Genomic DNA, 19,048 nt, shown 5'->3' on the forward strand with positions numbered 1-19,048 from the left:
GCATCCTCACACCCCATGCGTTCCACAATACACCAGCCTGAGCTCCGCACAGACCCTGAAACGAGCTCAGCGAATCGTGCCGTCGGCCCTCAAGGCGGAAACGTGACTGGAGCCAGCGCGACAAATGCTGTACACCGCACTTGGACACTCGTGGCACCCTACCCGTTGCGACAAGTGTACAGGCTATTGTTGTCCCGTCACCTTGGCAGCTCTGGAAGCAGACGGAACTGTACAACGAGAACAACGTCCTGATGGTGGTGTGGAACTCGCCAAAGAGAATTTCTTGCAAAGACTTTGCCTCAACAATGCAGCTTATGTTGTGACTCCAAGTCGTCGCGCAGTAGTAGCGCGCGAGAGTGTAGTTGCCCAGGCATGGCATTCTGCATGAACAACACATTTTTCTCCCACCGAACCCACTGTAGTAGCATCGCCAGAAAAGCAACGGTGAGTGACACATAAGAACAAGTCATGTCATCGCCTCGAGAGAAAGAATCCAGATTGGAGCTAAGGTCGCCCATCCAAGCGAGTATAGCTCTGATTGGTTATATAGGCCGCACCACCCCTGCCATTAGTACAGTGCGAACTTTCGCTCATTTCCTGCCATTCCGCCGTCGCGACCATTGGCATTATAGCCATTGGCAACGACGCCATTGCAAATCCAGCTCCTAACTTCCGCTCTCTCAAATGACAAGCCGCTCCCCAATGACAAGCCAAGCCGAATCATGTCTTGCCTCCGACCTTGGAGCTCCTTTGGCGTGCAATTCGACTTGACGCGCATATTACAAATTTGAGCAAACACGCGCGCGCAAATTGGACAAGTAATTCATCTTTCGCACTCGCTCCCGTCAAACCAATTGTCGTGTAGTGTCGAGTCGGATCAAGAAGGTCAAGACAGGAAGGAACCACGACTCTTTGCCACTGCCACGCGCAAAGTTAGTTTAGAGCGCGAAAATGCAAATGCAAATGCAGCAACCACCAGAAGTTCTCCTCGGCTTCATTGCCGGCGCTGCAACATTTGCCAATGTGCCTGCTAGTCAAAAAGCCATGCCGTTTCCAGCAAGCTCTAAACAAACGCCCCTTGCGTATATGGAAACCCACGTGCATGCATTCCACGATAGAACAAAGACCCTCATCCCATGTCCCCCGAAAAGACTACGGCAAAATGCAGAGAGAAGGGAAGCAAGCGAACGCACGCACCTAAGGCAAAACTGTCTTGGCAATGTCTTCACACAATGGTCGCAAACGGCCTCGAGTCGTGTATGTTTGATCAGCGCGTCGCCAAACAAACAGACTTCAGTCTTCAGTCGGCTTCGACTATTTCAGCGCTCTCCCACAAGCGACGGCATATCTCCTCCGCTTCGTTTCGGCTACGCGCCTGGTCGCTCTCGAAACTTTGTCCTCCGGCTTCAAAGTCGTTCTCGTTGCGACTAGTCTTGCCGCGCCCTGCATCGTTCTCAAAACTGACTCGCGATCTCCGTGAGCTTGCCCCATCTGTTTCGACGCTGCTTTCGTTGAAACTTGTGCTCAGGCTGCTGGCACCTGTTGTGAAGCCGTTTGCACTGTGCGATGACTTGGGTATGCGCGTTTTGCGAGACATGCCAGGGGTTTGGTATATCCGCGCAAGGGCGTCTGCAATCGGGTTGCGATATCTTCGCACCACGTTGTATTCGACCGCGACGTGGTTGAACTGCTGCTGTAGACGGGGATCCAAGCGTCCCTCGCCATTGCCATTGTAATGGATGCTAGACTGGAGGTATGTGGGACCGCCCGTGCGGGGCAGCGTTACGGGTACGAGCTTCTGCGGTTCAATGTTGGACGACGCACGCTGGAGCATGAGTTTCTGTTGTGTCCGCGAGGGGGGCAGATTAGTGGGTGTGGTTGTGCCGGAACGCTGAGGTGTTTTGGATGGCGTGTCTGCGCCGCCGTTGAAATTTGGCATCGACTTGTTGCGTTTGCTCTTGTCGAGTTCACCTCCATCGGTATCTTCCTTCAGACCATGCCCAGCCATGTATGCGCCGTCATGAGGTGTCCCAGCCGAGCCGTCTCCGTCCATAAAACGCGATACCAGATTGTGTCCCGGCGTGTCTACAAGCGTAGAACCAACGGACCCAGCCGTGTGACTGAGTAAATTGTGGCGGTCGGACGATGATACGACGGTCGCAGCGACTGACGATGTTTGAGGAGCAAGATTCCGCGAGGAGCTGCGCTGCAGTAGTCGCGAAGTGATCATGTCAGCATCTGGAGGCCGAGAATGTTGGTAAGAGCTCCCGCCGTTGGTTTGTGTGTTGTTGCGTGTGCGATCGGTGAGCGTCTGAGTCGCCTGGCTGGGCGCCTCCCGTATTGTTCCTGCCTGCTGTGATGGCTCTCCCCTATTCTTCTCCATGTTGATCTCCGCCGCTCTATGCTGTGCCTCGAGTATAACGGAGTTGGAGCGCGTGTTCGATCGGGTAGTCGTAGGTGACTGTGACGCGCTCTCTTCAGTCCACCCGCCTTCTTCTTCCTCGTCGTCGTTGGGCATATCAAAGTGAACCGCAGCGTGCGGCTCCGGCGAACTCTGCCGAGATCGAGTGGGGGTCGCGAGTGCACGCTTGGAAGCAGCGTTTTCGTTCTTTGAACCCTTCAGCGCGTGTTTTGCATGGCCTTGCCGCGGTGGCAGATGTCCACTCGAGTGATTTCTGCGCAAGTTGGCTTGCTGATTGTTTGCTCTCACAATGGCACCAGATGACGCATGTCGCTTGAAACCTGGACGCGTATGTGGGCTGCTGGGCGCCGAAACTGAATTGCCCGACTGTGAGCGACGGTGGTGTCGCCCCGTGTTTTCTGCACCCTGTAGCGCCTGCTGTGCCTGCTTCTCGGCTTTGTTCAGCTTGTTGAGATTCTTGCCAAAAGACGTGTTCCTCTGTACGCGTTGACCGACAACATGATGGCGCTGGCTCTTGTGATGAGCTGAGCGATGAGGGCCCTCAGACGGCGACTGCGAGATGTGCGATTGCGAGGATGACTGTCTAGTCATCGCAGCTGGCCTCTTGGGCCGCGAATTAGATTCATCTGCCGAAGCCATGCTTACGTTCGCCTACGCAGCGCGCTGCGTCGTTGAAGTGAGGTTGGGGGGCCGTTTGGCTGTCGGCGCTGCACGTAATGATGCAAGTCTGCGGTGGTTCGTAGGAATGAAGTGGAGCAGCCAGCCCGGGGTTTCTTTGCGCTGGCAGCCAAGGAATCAATAGGCGGCCATGGAGTTCAATTGCGTGTGTTGGAAGCGTTGGGAACGTGATACAGCGTGCCACGTTGGGCCCAATGATTCTCGATGGAGATGGTGGAGTGCATGGGCTGCCGTCAAATGAGTAGGCGGTGAATACGCCCCAACCGCTTTCGGTGACCGCGGCCCGTTCCAACGTCATATGACCGGAACATCCGACCCGCATTACTATTACCACAGCTATTCGCTCTCACTTCAATCACCACAATTACCTTTATCAACGTTCTGCTATTAGAACTCGATTTCTAGGCCCTGCATATGTACACTATGTATTGTATATGGAGTATTTCGCGTTGATCTTGATACATAATCGCGCGCATTGCGCAGTTTCCCAGTGTGCCAGCTGTAGGATCAAATGTTCGGGGTTGTCTCTCTTTTGTATCTACGAAGATGCCAGCCCTCAAACCCCAGCAGTCTTATGGTGTGTATTTCATAATCTTTGCGTCATCTCGTTCGTCAATCGTGATCGTGGTCTGGTGTCGCGCTCTGTTTGGTGTTGCCTTCACTTCGAACTTGCTCATCTGTCATCGCTTTTCATATCGCAAATGTATGAGCGAACCTCTTCAGCTTGCATTTCATTCCTCGCTGTAGCGCTGCTCGCTGCTGACTGATCTGGCGTTGCGCAGGGTTCATACCATCGATGCAGCCGAAGGAAGAGGTGGTGAGAACAGACTCGGGGCGAGAACGGTAAGACGGCGGTGGTAGCCCAGAAATGTACGTCGGTGCATCAGACAGATCGCCCATGGAGTCTTCTCGAGTAAGACAGGCAGCTGCCGTTGATGGTCGAGTGCTGTCCGCGCTACGTGCCGTACGCATGAATATGGCGTTGACGCGCCGCTCGAAGACACTCTCAGTATCGCCAAGTCGCACACTTCCTGGTGTGCCCGTACGCAAGGGTAAATCTTCACGCGGCTGTTCATCAACCGATACAAGAGCACTAGTTCGTGTGGAGGGATACCGTGTTGACGGCTGCATGGCGGGACGAAGGAAAGATCCAGACCGAGACATGAGCATAGGAGCGGCGGCTTCATTGACATCCTCATAGGAGACGGCTAAGAGTGGCATCGACGCCGATTGTCTGTTGTGCTTTCGATCGCCCTGGCGTTGAGATTTAGTACGCAGAAGTGAAGGTATCTGAACCTGCATCTTCTTGGCGCAACGACGGAAGGCTATCCTTTGCTGGCTGTTGGCTGTCGATGGCCTGGCGATTCCGAGTGCTCCAGTCAACGGAACGGCATGTTGCGCCACGGGTGTATCCTTGACACCAGGGCTGGTCGCCGCCCTCCAGTAGGGAAGTCCTCCCATCAGAGGAGGCGAAGGCGTGTTTACGCTGGCATCCAACCAGGCATTGACATCCCGTATAATGCCCGAATCTGGTCTTGCGGGACGGATTGGAGGTAAGACTGGCGCCCGAGGTGAACCTTGCTCGACATCAATTGGGACCAGTGGAACTGCTGGCGCATCGTCAAGATTTTGTGCAAGCTCTGTTGAAGGTGCTGTGCGCGGACGCCGGAGGGAATTCTTTCGTTGCATCTCGTTTGAGTCGTCGTCGTTCTTCAGTGTTTGGCGCGATGCCACTTTGCGCAGATGTCGCCGCAGCCACTTCTTCGCTGTTTCATGCTTGCTATTAGCTGTAGTAATCGTCTGTTCTGTAGTTGGTGCCGTCATGATGCGTGATTATAGAGGAGCTGCTGCGAGAATGTCGTACGGTGATTGATGCACGACGGTAACAGTAATGTAGAGAAGTTGAGGGTGTAGACGCAGCAGTCACTTCATGTAGTTCTAAGTGAGCATCTTCGCTGGCGGAAGGTGCGAGCAAGCTGCCGTTGTATAACAGGAACGTCATAGGGTTGGTTGAGAAAGTGCAGTCGTCGAGCTGCTCAACTGACAGTCACTCTGGATAATAAGGAAGGCACGTTTTGGAGCTTTCACTTATGAATTTCATGAGAGCCCAAGCATTTCTCATTGTTACCAACTATAGGGAAGCGACAATACAACCAATCCATTGTGTCTACGCTCCTAATAATCAAAATCTTCAAACACTACTTTCTGTCCTTCTAGCCATCCTGTAACTATTTTCCTCATCCCCTTTCCGGCACACACGTACCATGTATCAGCCTGCATCGCCTGTATATCACTCTTCGTCATTCTTCTTTCCACAACCTCAGCCTCCGATTTCACGTGATCCTTCATCTTAGTTAAGTCACCGTCTGTTCCGCCATCTGTCAGAAACACCGTCGTACAAGCTCCTAGGCCATGATACCGTCGAAACGTATCATACACCAACCCCACATCCTCACTCCGTACGGCCCAAATCAACTTGAATCCTCCAGCTTCCAAATACAGCCCACCAACTTGTCCGAGCAACGGCGTGACACCCACTCCGCCAGCCACAAAAACCACTTTACGCCCATCGGCCTTTTCGATCTTAAACTCACCCCCTACACCGAGGGCACCTATCTCCAACCCAGCCCGCTCATTTTGCTGGAAGAGGAACCGTGTAACAGCCCCAACGTTCCGTATAGTCATCTCAAACTCACTTTCCTTCTCATGGTCTTTGCTAGGCGTGGAGGAAATGGTAAATGTCCTCACAAAGTCATCGTTCAGACTTCCAGGATCATCATCGCGCATATGTTCGTACCCAATGTCTAACTCTTTGCTAAAATCCAGCGCAATCCATTGCCCGGGTCGATATGTTAGCCCATCTCTCACAGTGAAGGTGAAACGAGCGATACTAGGCGTGAGAACCTCTTTCTTGGTTAAAGACGCCATGGTGTGAGAAACGGAGAGAGTGCCGCGTATGTTCCCTTCAGAAGCAAGGGTGCGCACGAGCGGATTGTATGGGCTAGGTGTCTTCTTCGAGCCACGAAACGGCAGACCGTTGGCTACAAATCGGCATTCTGAGATGGTAATCTTGACGGCCAGATTGCTACCGGGTAATAGGACAGCTGCATCTGCACCAGCGAGGATTTCAGTTGTGCCAGTCAGGTAAAGGACATCTCCCGTTCCGTAGTCTGGAAACACGATACCAATCTTGGGGTTGAGCATTAGATTACCGAGGGACTGATAAAGCCGGTTTCCGGAGTACTCGGGGTAGACAAGGGTGCTTGAATTTATCATTCGAACGAATCCCGCTGGTCCACCGCGATGGTTGACATCCATGTCATCCTCAGTTGTTGTGGATAAGAAGAACATGTCGGATCTCGCAACGAGTTCTTCTCCTTCTTTTGATAACGATGAGGATTGCGATACTAATCTTGCGTTTACTAGTGCTGGGCGTATTTCGTATTGATTGAGATACTTGGGACAATTTCCTAGGCTTTGTTCTATCTTCGTGACGAGTTGAATCTGTTCTTGTTTCCTGTCTGCCTCCCCTTCGATCTCCACGTCGATGTCCCTTATCGCTCCTGCAATCATACGCCCAGCGGTTTTGACTCTTTTCCTCGTCATCAGATCGATAGCTAAACCAGCTACTAGTTTGCCACCGTCTTTTGCTTGAGTCATCTCGCCCTTCTCATTTCCACTCATAAGCGCTTGCACGACAGGATCGTTCGTGCCATCGACGAGTGTTCGCGTGCCGATGAAGCCTCCACCAAGCTGTTCAGAGAAACCAGGCTCGCCACCCCATAGTGTCGCCCATGGTCTAGATTGTGCATCCAGTGTTCCGAGTGCGAGTAGAGGAGCACGTTGGAACATAAAACTGGCTTGTGGTGTGAGCATAGCCGATGTTGGATTATCTTGAGGTGGAACGCGGAGGAGGTGATGCATCTTCTCTTCGCCCTCGTTCCAGGGCATCCCTATTGAGAACGCCATCTTGTGAAAATGTGTGTTTGATGTAGTAAGAATTGATATGGGTTGTTGATCGAATGTCGAGAGTCTCCCGGTCCAGCTCTATGTTATATAGCTCCTGTGGAGGGGGTCTCCTGCATGTCATCCTCTACATCGGAGTCGTAACCATCGTCAGTGTTGCCGTCGGCATTGGATCTGGTAAGCAAGTCGTTGCAATGCGCGGCCGGCATTCGGAGTGTCATCTACAGGGCGCATTGGCGGGAGTGCCACAGCAATGTGTCAGCATCGGCAACATCTCAAATGTCGCCATCCGGCTCGGCCCTACACTGCGGGGAAGAGGAACTAGTCCAAATGAGTCGAGGAGGCGTGCAATTGAGAACCCGCGCTAATTATGAATCTATCTATCATCAAACGCTAGGTCGTATGCAGACAGCATCATAATCCGTGAAGACGAGATTCAGCTCTAGATCTTGCGTCACATCGATTCTCCAATACTACAGCATCTATTTATGCTCACCAATAATCATCTCTGCCGCCTTCTCGGCGATTCCGTACACAAGCGTCTGAAGATGGGCGCTCGGCAAAAGAGGAATGATGCTCGCATCCACTACCCTCAACCCCCTGGTACCGTAGACCTTCAGCTCTGAATCCACAACACCGCCAGCCTTCTCCGGAAGCAACGCAGCAGTACCAATAGGATGATAGATACTCAATGTGTTCGCTAGCGCATACTTTCGCCAGTCCTCATCGGTTTGCACTGCATTGCCCGGCTCGTACTCTTCGGTCCAGACCTCGCTCATGGGCTTCGTAGAGGCGATCTTGCGCAGATATTTGGCGAGATTTGTAGCAGCTGCAAGATCGTAGGGATGGGATAGGTAGTTAGGGTTGATAAGAGGCTTATCGCTCACGTTCCGGGAGCTGATGTGAACATTGCCCTTGCTGAGAGGGTGTTGCACAACGCCAATCAGTGCAAAAGTGCCGATGCCGAATTGAGAGGAGTTGGCAGCAGGATAGCCTTTGAGGCCAGTGTAGCCGTCTGAGAAGATGACTTCTAGCTGGGGTACTTTGGTGCTCAAAGCCGGGGAGAAGTATGTCTTCTTCAATTTGTCGGTTGCGGAAACCAAGCTCTTGTCGTTGTCAACGAGGGTACGGAGCTGAGAGGCCGTTTCGTTGCTGACAGTGCCCCAGGGGAAGTATGCATAGCCGCTGGCTGTGTAGTCGTAGAGTGACTCGCGGTCTGCGTTATACAAGGCTAGCTCGGCAGCCGCACGGGTGGCGTTCTTGAGAACATCGAACGAAGAGTATTCGGGTTTCAATTGATAGGAGACTTGGATGCGGATGTGGTCTTGGAGGTTCTCGCCCACGTATGGCAGGTGCTTGACAACGGGGATGCTAAGTTTCTCAAGGAGTGATGCATTTCCGACACCAGAGAGTTCGAGAAGACCGGGGGTTTGGAAGGAGCCAGCTGAGAGAATGATTTCCCGCCGCGCGGTGATTGTAGTACCATCTTCGAGGGTGACTCCTGTGGCAGTTGTTCCTTTGAAGTCAATCTTAGCCACACGGGTGTCTAGCTTCAAGATCAGGTTGTCTTTGGCGAGTTTGAGATACTCTGGGGCGTAGGAGCGAGTGTAGTTCGGGCTGACATTGCTGGGTTGAGTCGAGACGCCGATGGGGTTGCCATTCAGACTCTCTCGGTTTGTTGCCAAGCCGAGAGCATTCATTGTAGGATACCATGTCGATTGATGTCGCGGGAAGATTCTGTTGATGAGTGTGCGAATAGGTCCAGTTGTACCGACTCCTTCGGTGCCATATGCGGGCGACGGGAGGAAAGTCTCACACTTTAACATTGCCGCATAAATACTCTTCCAGTTCCATCCTTTGTTACCGAGCTGCTTTTCCCAGGCATCGAGTTCGAATTTGGAAGTCCTGTCCCACGTCATAAGATTGAGCGCAGAGCTACCTCCGAGGACCTTGCCACGGTTCTGCGCGAAGACGCGGTTGTTGGCACTGGGTTGTGCAATGGTGGTCAAGTTCCAATCGTATTTGCCTCCGAGTGTTGAGCCTTTTCTTCCCGGCACGGAGATTCCAGGTTCCTGGCGGCCATCGGGTCCAGCTTCTATGACGAGGACGCTGAGATCTGGAAGGCCAAGACTGATGCGCGAAGCAACCGCGAGACCTGCAGTTCCGCCTCCGATGACTATCTTATCGCTTGTTAGATCATCCCTAGAGCTGAAGTGTGGACTCCAGGTTTCTGAAAGCAACGTACAAAATCGTAGGAGCTAGAATTAACTGGCAGACCTTCCTCTCGCCCGATGACTGCTGCGCTGCCATGCCCTAACAGCACGGACACAAGTAATGTGGAAGTGAATGTCTTCATAATTCTGCCGTAAAGAGAACCGCCGTGTTCTCCAGATGTTTATACGGTCGACGAAGAACGTTAAGCCTCGTAAAAGCTCTTTCTCGAGCATACCAGCTTGATATAAATTGCATGTCAGCACTACCGAGCTAGGAAATGCATGCTAGCGATATGCAGAGCCGAGTCCGAGATCTAAGATTCCATATGCAGGAGCGGCCTGGAATCGTTTGTTGCTATTATCCGATGCAAGACGGGACAAGGTACCGGCAGAGCACCCACTTTTGGCTGCGCATTTACGCCTGTCTACCGGGTATAGTAGATAATTAACCCGGACGCCTGGTCATGACTTCCTTTCGACCTCCGATCTTTTTCATAGTCGTGCTCTCGTGGCAGTGCAACGTCAGACTGCACCTAACGAAAAACCGTAGGTTCGTGAGGTCTGAACGCGCCCTCGAAACCAATCTGAGGTCCGAAGTCCTCTTCGGATGCTCTGCCGCAGTGTGGACCCGGGAGGCAATGAGCGGGAACTAAGAGCCCTTCGCGTGACAGCACATAACGCGCGAGTCGCATTACACTCCATCGGTCTTATATAGCAGTGGCCATGGTAGTATGTGCAAAGACCTTGACCGCAAGGCTCAGGCGCACCGCCAAGAACACCTCACCATTGGTCCAAATACGCACACACGGCAGAGCTACGGATGGAAGAATGAAGAATGTGAAGGAGTAAGGCATTGTTGAATGAGGATAAGCCATCCTAGAAAGGTGCGCGTGGATATCCGCGCTAGTCAGTGTCCCGTCCTCTATCAGCAGGTACGACCTCGCAATCCTAAAACTAAATTCATCCCACCTTCTAGCTAAAGATCAGTCTCTAGCCATGGTGAGCACGCATCTCGACCGGATGCTTTCTTTTCGTAAGGTGCCATTTCGGCGCAACAATCACAATACGAGAAAGCTGAAAGCTGGTCAGACCAGGGTGCCAGGCCAGCTGGACCCCTAACTTAGTCTTTCTCCGCGTCTCAAGCTTGGAAGAGGCGAATGTTGGTCAACCACTAACACCACCATCGTCGTCTAACATACTGAGTCTTGTTCGTAAGACGTTCAAGTCTCTATCGTCGCGCATTCGATCCAACCATGGCAATGCGCAAGAACCGGGTGAAGCCTACAGCCTACCCGTTCCTACCTTTCCACATCATACGATGCGCACAATTACTTTCTTCACTTGTAGTAGCGAGCATCATGTTTTATTTCCTTCGTGAATTATCGCATGATGGGTATAGATTACCTTGGACATTCATTCTGGTACGTATCCCTACCACATACAGCATCGCAATACTAACATTTGTCCCAGCTAATGTCAGTTTCCCTCTTCACCCTCGCTGCGCTCACTTGTACAATCTTCCTCCATATCCGTCACGGGCTATCTGCATCCCTCAACCTCACCCTCAACGCCGCCCTCGCACTTCTCTGGACCGTGTCCTTTGCTCTGCTAGCATGGTGGTGCTCTGGCACATTGGCACATGTATGCGATGCGCAGAATTGGGAGTCGGAGGCAGGGATAAGCGTGTGTAGGATGTACAAGGCGCTGTTCAGTTTTGCGTTGCTGGGCTTTGTGGCGACAGCGCTGGCGTTGGGGTTGGACATCAGGGTTATGAGGAGCGCGAGGAAGAGAGGCGTCTTTCAGCAATTGGACGTGCTGGATGGTGGGAATGGGAAGAGAGACGGTGGATTGGGAGAGGAGGATGTCAATCCAAATCCAGTCGCGGCACGAGTCCAACGGGCGAGGGGAGGGGATGGGTATGCGCTGCCGGAAGAGCAGTTTGAGTATAACGATATTGGATATCAAGGCGCAGCAGGGCAGGTTGGGAGAAGTAGAATATGAAGAGAGTAAGAAGTTATGTTATAAGAATTATTGACACGCTATCTTGAACGCCGCCCAATGCTGGCATGATGCCGGGTATCACAGTGCAAGAAACTAGAAAATGTCGTCCATGATGGCATCCCTTCCATTCATGGCTGCAGCGGCGGCATGCTCTGTGCCAACGTCCGCATCCATTGACATTGAGGGAGCCTCCCGCGCAGTGATTTCGTCTTCAACGAAAACACCCAGGCCACCAAAAGCTCCGCGTAGTGTCCGACTGCAATAGTCTTGCAAACTGTGTCCTCCCACCAGATGTGCCGAATCCTTCTTCATACGTGCGTACCAGTCCACATCGTAGTTGTCCTGAAGTACGTAATATTGTGGTGCGATGGTGTAACCGCCGAATGGATCGAAGGGTGCTTCCACGGGTGGCGCGACACGCTTTTTGAGTCCGCGGATCACGAAACCGCCGTCAACATCATCTTTGAGTGCAGGGCCTTTGCGAGCGGCGGCTTCTTGTTCGGCCTTTTGGAGAGCCTCAAATTTTCTCAATTTCGCCCAGGTCGCGTCCACGTCGATGTTGAGGATGAGATTCCAGTTGATCTCTTCGACCTGCTCGAGGTAGTCGTTGTAGTCCCTAAGCGTCTCAAAATCGTCTTCTGTTTTGTTCATGCTGCATGGCCGTCAGCTACATCTTACAAGGGTCGATACGTCGCACTTACATCTTCATGACCTTCTTCCTGAGATCCACCTCTCGCTCCACCTTCAGATCCTCGAAAGTTGCCCTCCGAAAGTTCCTATAGGCAAGCGTCTTTGCGCATCCTGCAACAGGACATATACTGTTGCCTTTGCCAAACAATCGTTCTACACAGGTATCGCACATCTTATGGTAGCATATTGGGTTGATTTTGAACTGCATATTGGAGTTAAGGAAGCGCGACGACCTGCATACAGGGCACGAGTCTGAGGCATCGTCAGCGAGAGAGATGGAACGAGGCATTTGCTGCAAAGACAAGCTGTATAGGGTTTTGGAGAGAGACGCACCGCCATCTTGCTGCTTAGACGCGTCGGCGCCGCGCGATTTCGACATGGCGGAGGTTGTGGCGGAGATATGCTTCCAAGCTTGACGGATATGGGCCTCGGGAAGTTGAAGGATGGTGCTGACTCAGCGTGTAGAAGCCGCTGGTCGTTTTATGAGATCGAAAGCATGACCGGGCAGCTATGAATGTATATGATGGGATGATATCAGCGATAGTAAGGTTCACGTACTCCTTCTGCCTGACAAACGACAGACCGGCGATCTGTATGCAGGCGTAGCATGGTTTCCCTTGTGGGGCCAGCCGCCAAGACCTGCGCTTTTTCTCGTACACAAAATTCCTGCACCTTTCTTTCCTCTCTCGCACTCATCCTCCCACCACATCACCAAAATGGCAGCCTCAACACAGAGCGCTCTAGAGGAGCTCGAGCGCAGTCGTGCGCAGCTGCAGCAAAATGTCGATAAGCTGCGCAAAGCACTCTCCCACTGGACGACCTGGGAGGCTGAGTATGAGACGCTGAAAGAAGAGATTCAAGAAGCCGGCGATCCCTCGCCCTCACAGATACGTGAGATGGCACGCGACCTCGAACTTACTCTGCTGGACCAGAAGGAAGTTGAGGAGCTGCTCTGCAAGAACTCGCCATCGGAACGCACTGCTAACCAAGTTATTGACATGATCTCTAGACGCGTTGACTATGTTCGGACGAGTAGTGCTACTATCGAGAAGAATCTTGACACCGCTGAGAAGAAGCTTGCTGGCGTCGACGTCCTGTTGGAGCCAGGCATGGACAACGAAGAGGGCGAGCCGATGATGGACATCGAAGAAGAACTGGATGATGAGGGCAACGAAGTCTCGAGCTCTGTCAACCAGACGGGCAAGGCCGCAGCTGAGCTTGTTGAGGTTCTGCGCAAAGCTGGCATTCAAAAGGCTGAGCTGGAGAAGAAGAATGCAGAAGAGAAGGCTCAAGACACACCGTCTCCAACTACACCAGCTTCACACACTGTGTCAGATCCAAAGTCTTCTCCGCTGCCTTCCGAACCCACTCCTGCCACGACCGACAGCCAAAGTTCAAAATCAGCGCCTTCGAAGAAGGCTGTGTCCTTCGCCGAAAAAGTCGAAGTCGAACCGGCTGCAAAAGCGGTACAAGACACTGACGAAGATGAGGCTGCAAAGGTCGCCTCACTGCTCTTCCCAGAGGGCACGCGTGCCATCGACCTCGAACAGGACGATGTAGACTTGTCCAATGCTATCATCCCGAGCGATGAGACGCCAGAGGAAGCTGAGCTGAGGAGGCAAATGCTGCAATATGGCATGTCAGAAATCGGGCAGATTGTCGCCGAACTTGATCTGGACCAGCCTACTGCGTCATACTCGGACGAAGAAGATGACGACGATTATGGCGACTATGACACCGAAGATGAAGAAGAGGAAGACGAGTACGGTCGCAGCACTAAGCCAGTCATCACCGAAGACTATCGAAAGCAGATGATGGAGCTCGAGAAGAAGTTGGGCGCTCGTATGCTTGAGAACGTAGGGCCCGAGTCGGGACAGCACTCTCTTGAAGAGCACATCGGAGACATTCGCACGATGCGTGTGAAGAGTGACGATCAGTTCGACGAATCTCTGGGCACCTCCTCGGCCACGCCAGCAACAGATGATACCAAAGAGCCAAAGAAGAAAGGAGTACGCTTTGCCGATAACCTGGACATCTCTGAGGCGCCGAAACCAGTACAGCAACCGGCTCGAGCTACCCAGGCAGTGGCAAAATCAACCCCAACCATGTCCGATACCATCGTTGAGCGGTCTGCAGTTCCTGCAACACCAGTTGAGCCTCCCAAACCTGCCAAAGTATCCAAGTTCAAGAGTGCCCGTGCTGCAGCAAACACTGCCCCCCAGGTGCTGCCGACCCCTTCTGTACCAGAACCACCACCTGTACCAAGTGGCCCTGTTGGACGAACAATAGCCAACACTATAACCGAGCACGCTCCCTTGCCATCAGAACCTCAGGCTCCTGATGAGTTTGATGCAGTTCTTCTGAACCGCGAGATTCAAGCGGAGTACCACAAGGCGCGCAATCGATTCATCCAGCGACAGGGTGGATTCAAGGCTACCGAAGAGGACGAAGAGAGTCCGATTGTCGAAGAACGAGATGGCAAAACAAAGAAGGTGAGCCGTTTCATGGCGGCCAGACTCAAGGCCGAGGGTATGTAACATGTCCACACAACGTCGCCATCACGTTTCTATCATCCCCATTCTCTTTGATATGTCATATTCTCATCGCGTACCCTTCTGAGGGTTACATGTGCGCATTTTCACAGCGCAGGGCAAAGCTGAAAGATGCTTTGCTATCGGAACAATCCATGTCCGTGACAGATACCATCCCATGTATCATGAATCACATTACATTCGTTCCAAGATCAAAACAAACGGTACCACTAGACTCGCCGGGCCAAAAACTATGCCTACTCGAGGTTCATATGCTCCGTACATATATATCTCAAACGCCATTATTGGCATGAATGAATCGAAGATGTTGAAACTTGAACTTTTTGATGTTTTGGCACGAGTGAATACATGGATGCGACAATTCGAGTGAAGCTGCAGGAACCATGTAGCACGACTTCAGACGAAAAGGCTGGCAAACCACCGACTCTGTAGTTTAGTACGTCAGATGTCATGGCGGGGCGCGGATAGTGGGGTAATCTCCTGGCGGCCGACGTGTAAATTTTTGGTCAACGCCGCCTGCAATCATGACTTCCGACTCGAGCTCCTCCACGCACTCCGATTCGCCGCCTACGACTCTTCATCTTTCGTCGCCGTTTGCAGACACGACCAAAGACTCTGCTCACCTCGCCTTTGCACCCATAGCGCTGGCGCAATACCACAACGTTGCCGAAAAACTGGCCTCCAACAACCTCTACCGCATCCTACGCGCACCAGGACCCATCCGTGTATGGGTCTACCGATCGCTACTCGCCGAGAATCAATTGTGGAATGACTGGGACCGTCGCGCGCTGTCACAACCCGACCTGAAGACGGAAACGAGCGAAGGCATGGCCGAAGGCAGCATCAACGATACCGAGAGCATGGGCGAGTCTGAGCGCCCAGAGAGTTCAGGCGGCATACATGCGCGACCCTATCTTACCCGACTCCGCCTGGCGCTCGCGCCTTACACCGTACATTTCCACAACCCAGGCTATGTCAGGGACGATACGTTGCGTATGCTAGAGCGGGACGTGGTCAAGAAGACACTGGAAGAGTCGCGGAAAAGCTTGGAACTGCGCGAAGAACTCGGCCTCTCGTGGGAGTTCTGGGACGATCTTGCGGGCGTGCTGAAAGCCGCCATACCCTCACTCGAGCGTCGATGTTTCGCTGCGCCGGATCCTGCCGCCCCAGAATACGAAGGCCTGTCGGGTCCGTTGATCGCAAGCTATTCCCCGAGTCTGCTTAGGGACCTGGAAAGATTGAACCAGCTTGTGTGTATAGCCCGGAATGTGCAGGTACATGGAGAGAAGGTGCAGAACCTGAGCGCAGACAGGCTGTTCGACAAGGACATTTTTGCGCTGATCAATGTCTGTGTACGAGTCACCGCACGCGGCTACGACGGCGAGGCTGGGACCCAGGACGAAGATAAATGGCAGGGTGTCATCAATGCATACAAGAAGCTTCTCATCACATGTTTGCAATTCCTCAACAACCTCATCGCACGCAACGAGCAGCGCAAGCTTATGCTCTGGATCGAACTGTTTGACAGCCACCTCGACAATGAACTACCAAACTTTGCCGACATGAAGTACAAGATGGATGAATTCCCACAAGATCAAGGGCCGCCACCTGAGGAACACCCATTGCCAACAAATGCAGCGCGTAGCTTAGACACATTCAAAATTCCACAGCAACCTGCGTCTTCGCCCTTCCTACTGTACATTGGAGAAACGGGCAACGATGTCAAAAAGGCCCTGATACATCATGGTGTCAAAGCAGGCGCCAACGAAATTGCTGCCGAATGCAGGCGCAGGTGGCAGACGATGAGCGAGGAAGAGAAGAACGTAAGTTTCATCCACTTCACTACCCAGGTCTTGACTAATTCTTCCAGAAATGGAACATGCTGTACGCGGATGTAGTTGCCAGGTATCGCGATCAGATCACCCAGTCCAGCACATATCGCAAAGTTGTAGACCAACATGCCAAGAACGAAGAGAGTGTACAAGCACTGGCAAAGAGCATCAATCAACTTCAAGTCGAGGTTGACAGGATGCGTTCTTCGATTACCGCTCTCCCTGGCGACGAATCTAGCCGCGAGCAACAAGCATCCCAAACCGCAGCGGAGAAGCAGTCCCCAAAACCAGCAATGGATGACTCGTTACTAGATCCTAGCATCAAACGGTCTCCCCCGGCAGGTGAGATCGATTTCCGTGTGACATACCCGCCATCCTTCGGTGCGGAGATCCTCCAAAATGGCAAAGAAGATCTGCTTAAGCGTCTGGAGCCAGACCCCGACCGTCCATCAGGGCTAATCAGTGACGTAGCGTCTCCTACTTCTCCTCCGCCAGAGGATGACGGTGATAATGATGACGATTACGATGACATACCTGGTGATGAAGGCCGAGGGCTGCTTACAGATGTTCCACTAATTCTGGGGCCTACCGAGATTGAAGTCTTGCCTATGATAATCATGGCGGGCATTGTGGAGCCAACAGAGGGACAACCTGGTTATCACTCGGACCCGACTATTTTCAGCAGCGTTAGGAGCATGCATGGTGTGCGGTGTCACCTGCTCCTTGCGCAGGACAATGGCCGAAATCTTCTTAGAGAGTTATTGATCTTTGTTGCAGCTTGGGATCTACGCGAGGAAGAGCTGTACTTCAAATTCATGGTCAAGATCATGGAAGCTATTCTTGCAAACCAACTACTGCCATTTGCTTACCATGCCTTTAGGGAGTCTGAGTAAGTACATTTATCCAAGAGACAGAACCCTGCTGACACTGCGATAGATCGAAAGACATCATCTCTCCGGCTCAGGCAGTCATCATGAAGCTTCTTACCAACATCTTCCGCGCCAGACAAGCCCGTGCTCAACCTACGAAGGGCCACCTCAAAGCAAATCACCCACAAGTGGACCAAGGCGATGTCCATATGGTCAACTTTCTACTTACTGAGTTCCGTCGTCATATCATTCCTCAAACATGCGCTCTCATCTTCCTTCAAGGCCAAATTCGCGCAGGCCATGCTCAGCCGGAAGACTTTCCTCTGAACCTCTGGGATATGGAGCGCATGTATGAAGGTGTCTATCAATACCTAGAGTTCTTTGCCATTCTCACAGAACATGAGACGTGGAAGAGGATGTTGAGCAACTGGGAAATTTCTCACGAACTGGTAACCCTTCTGAAAGAGTTAGACGCAGCGATACCCAAGGGTCAGCTATCACCGCCTCCCTTGAGGAATGTTCAGCATGCTCCACCACCCCCAGCACCGGTAGAGGTGGATGTTCCTTCGCCACAGCAGCAGCAACAGCAGCAGCAGCCACCACAGCCGCAGCCAGTCGCTGTTGAGCGGCCATATGATACTACAGCTGCTGCAGCTGAACCATACATACCCCCGCCAACTTCACCGTCACCTCGACCATACATAGATGAAGCGGCTGATGAACCCTCCGACTTCGAATGGCGCAACCTCAAGAAGCTCGCCGTTCTCGTCCTCAGCTCTCTAGTGTGGAAGAATAAGCACGTTCAAGACCAAATCCGTCCCCTCGGCGGTATCGAAGCAGTCCTCAACTGCTGTTCCTACGACGAGCATAACCCATATATTCGGGAACACGCGATAATGTGTCTACGTTTCCTCATGGAAGGCAACAAGGAGAATCAAGACCGCATCCACGCTCTGGAAAAGGTCAATCAAGATGCCAACGCCAAACCTAAAGCAACATCGAGTTCAAATCCAAACACGGCTGTCCCAGGCGAAAGCAGTGGTAGTAGTGAGAATGGTGGTAGCGGTAGCAGCAGCAGCAACAGATCACCCGTCAACGTCCGTGTACCCGACGAAGTGCTCGACCAACAAGGGTACGAAACCTACATGGATAAACAAGGCCAGGTGATGTTGCGCAAGCGTCAACCTCAGTCTTCGCCTGCGCATCAGAGTCAGAACCAGCCACTAACGTCTCGCTCAGATATCGGGGGCAATAGCAACAGCAAGGGTAAAGGCAAGAGCGACCTTACCACTACTGCTGCGTTGGGTGAGATGGCGAGGATGAGCGGTGGCTTGAGGGATCCGAAGGCGCTGGAGGATATGGTGCAACAGGTGATGCGTGGCTTGCCTAGGGTTCAAGGCTTGAGGGGTGATGAAGAGAGGGCAGTAGAGGTTGAAGAGGCGCTGAAGAAATTAGACAAGGGTTTTGATGGAGGCTCGTAAAGTGGAGGCTTGCAACGATGACGATGCTCATGATACGGAGTATGGAGTATAGCATATTCTCTGGTTGTTTTTATTAGATATTTCCTGTCTTGGAAGGCTGTTCGCCATTGCCCGGACCTGGGACTCAAGGAATGCATTATTCTGACACAACCGCCAACCTATACGGGCCACTATTCCTTAAAATAGGCTTGGGTGTGCCGAGTGATATAAGGAAGAGTGTCAATTTCAAAAGGTGTTTAGCGTGACAGAGAGTCGTGAGCAGAATGCTGTACCTATGTATTGTTGTTGCCATTCCATCATGCTTAGTGTGCTCGGCTTCGGGGTGTCTTTTCCCGGTTCGGGCA

The 19,048-nt window shown here is 52.4% G+C and overlaps 8 protein-coding genes across 8 annotated transcripts; 3 read left to right on the top strand and 5 right to left on the bottom strand.

Annotated features, from left to right (window-relative positions):
• Positions 1-1,251: 1,251 nt before the first annotated feature.
• On the bottom strand, positions 1,252-3,426 carry CC77DRAFT_208018 (hypothetical protein). Its single transcript, XM_018530643.1, has one exon. It carries the CDS (start codon positions 3,059-3,061, stop codon positions 1,301-1,303), a length of 1,761 nt encoding a protein of 586 aa, XP_018384149.1. The 5' UTR covers positions 3,062-3,426; the 3' UTR covers positions 1,252-1,300.
• Positions 3,427-3,538: 112 nt separating this feature from the next.
• On the bottom strand, positions 3,539-5,268 carry CC77DRAFT_993276 (hypothetical protein). The gene has a single exon (XM_018536405.1). It carries the CDS (start codon positions 4,922-4,924, stop codon positions 3,791-3,793), a length of 1,134 nt encoding a protein of 377 aa, XP_018384150.1. The 5' UTR covers positions 4,925-5,268; the 3' UTR covers positions 3,539-3,790.
• CC77DRAFT_993280 (hypothetical protein) lies at positions 5,250-7,351 on the bottom strand. Its single transcript, XM_018536406.1, has one exon. The coding sequence runs from the start codon at positions 7,067-7,069 to the stop codon at positions 5,276-5,278; it is 1,794 nt and encodes a 597-aa protein (XP_018384151.1). The 5' UTR covers positions 7,070-7,351; the 3' UTR covers positions 5,250-5,275.
• Positions 7,352-7,548: 197 nt separating this feature from the next.
• Positions 7,549-9,422, bottom strand: CC77DRAFT_939657 (choline dehydrogenase mitochondrial precursor; the record flags this gene model as incomplete). The annotated part of the gene is made up of 2 exons (XM_018534686.1): positions 7,549-9,246; positions 9,312-9,422. 2 exons carry the CDS (start codon positions 9,420-9,422, stop codon positions 7,549-7,551), a joined length of 1,809 nt encoding a protein of 602 aa, XP_018384152.1.
• A 949-nt stretch (positions 9,423-10,371) lies between these two features.
• On the top strand, positions 10,372-11,327 carry CC77DRAFT_208005 (hypothetical protein). Its single transcript, XM_018530642.1, has 2 exons — positions 10,372-10,700; positions 10,750-11,327. The coding sequence occupies exons 1-2, from the start codon at positions 10,533-10,535 to the stop codon at positions 11,278-11,280; spliced, it is 699 nt and encodes a 232-aa protein (XP_018384153.1). The 5' UTR covers positions 10,372-10,532; the 3' UTR covers positions 11,281-11,327.
• Positions 11,328-11,373: 46 nt separating this feature from the next.
• Positions 11,374-12,259, bottom strand: CC77DRAFT_939978 (hypothetical protein; the record flags this gene model as incomplete). The annotated part of the gene is made up of 2 exons (XM_018534705.1): positions 11,374-11,932; positions 11,982-12,259. 2 exons carry the CDS (start codon positions 12,257-12,259, stop codon positions 11,374-11,376), a joined length of 837 nt encoding a protein of 278 aa, XP_018384154.1.
• Positions 12,260-12,686: 427 nt separating this feature from the next.
• CC77DRAFT_940150 (hypothetical protein) lies at positions 12,687-14,507 on the top strand (the record flags this gene model as incomplete). The annotated part of the gene is made up of 2 exons (XM_018534716.1): positions 12,687-13,298; positions 13,470-14,507. The coding sequence occupies 2 exons, from the start codon at positions 12,687-12,689 to the stop codon at positions 14,505-14,507; spliced, it is 1,650 nt and encodes a 549-aa protein (XP_018384155.1).
• Positions 14,508-15,038: 531 nt separating this feature from the next.
• Positions 15,039-18,859, top strand: CC77DRAFT_1022260 (hypothetical protein). The gene is made up of 3 exons (XM_018525425.1): positions 15,039-16,345; positions 16,393-17,243; positions 17,291-18,859. The coding sequence occupies exons 1-3, from the start codon at positions 15,047-15,049 to the stop codon at positions 18,702-18,704; spliced, it is 3,564 nt and encodes a 1,187-aa protein (XP_018384156.1). The 5' UTR covers positions 15,039-15,046; the 3' UTR covers positions 18,705-18,859.
• The last annotated feature ends 189 nt before the right edge of the window (positions 18,860-19,048 follow it).

Source organism: Alternaria alternata (assembly GCF_001642055.1).
Source record: "Alternaria alternata strain SRC1lrK2f unplaced genomic scaffold CC77scaffold_15, whole genome shotgun sequence".
Classification (NCBI taxonomy): Eukaryota; Fungi; Ascomycota; class Dothideomycetes; order Pleosporales; family Pleosporaceae; genus Alternaria; species Alternaria alternata.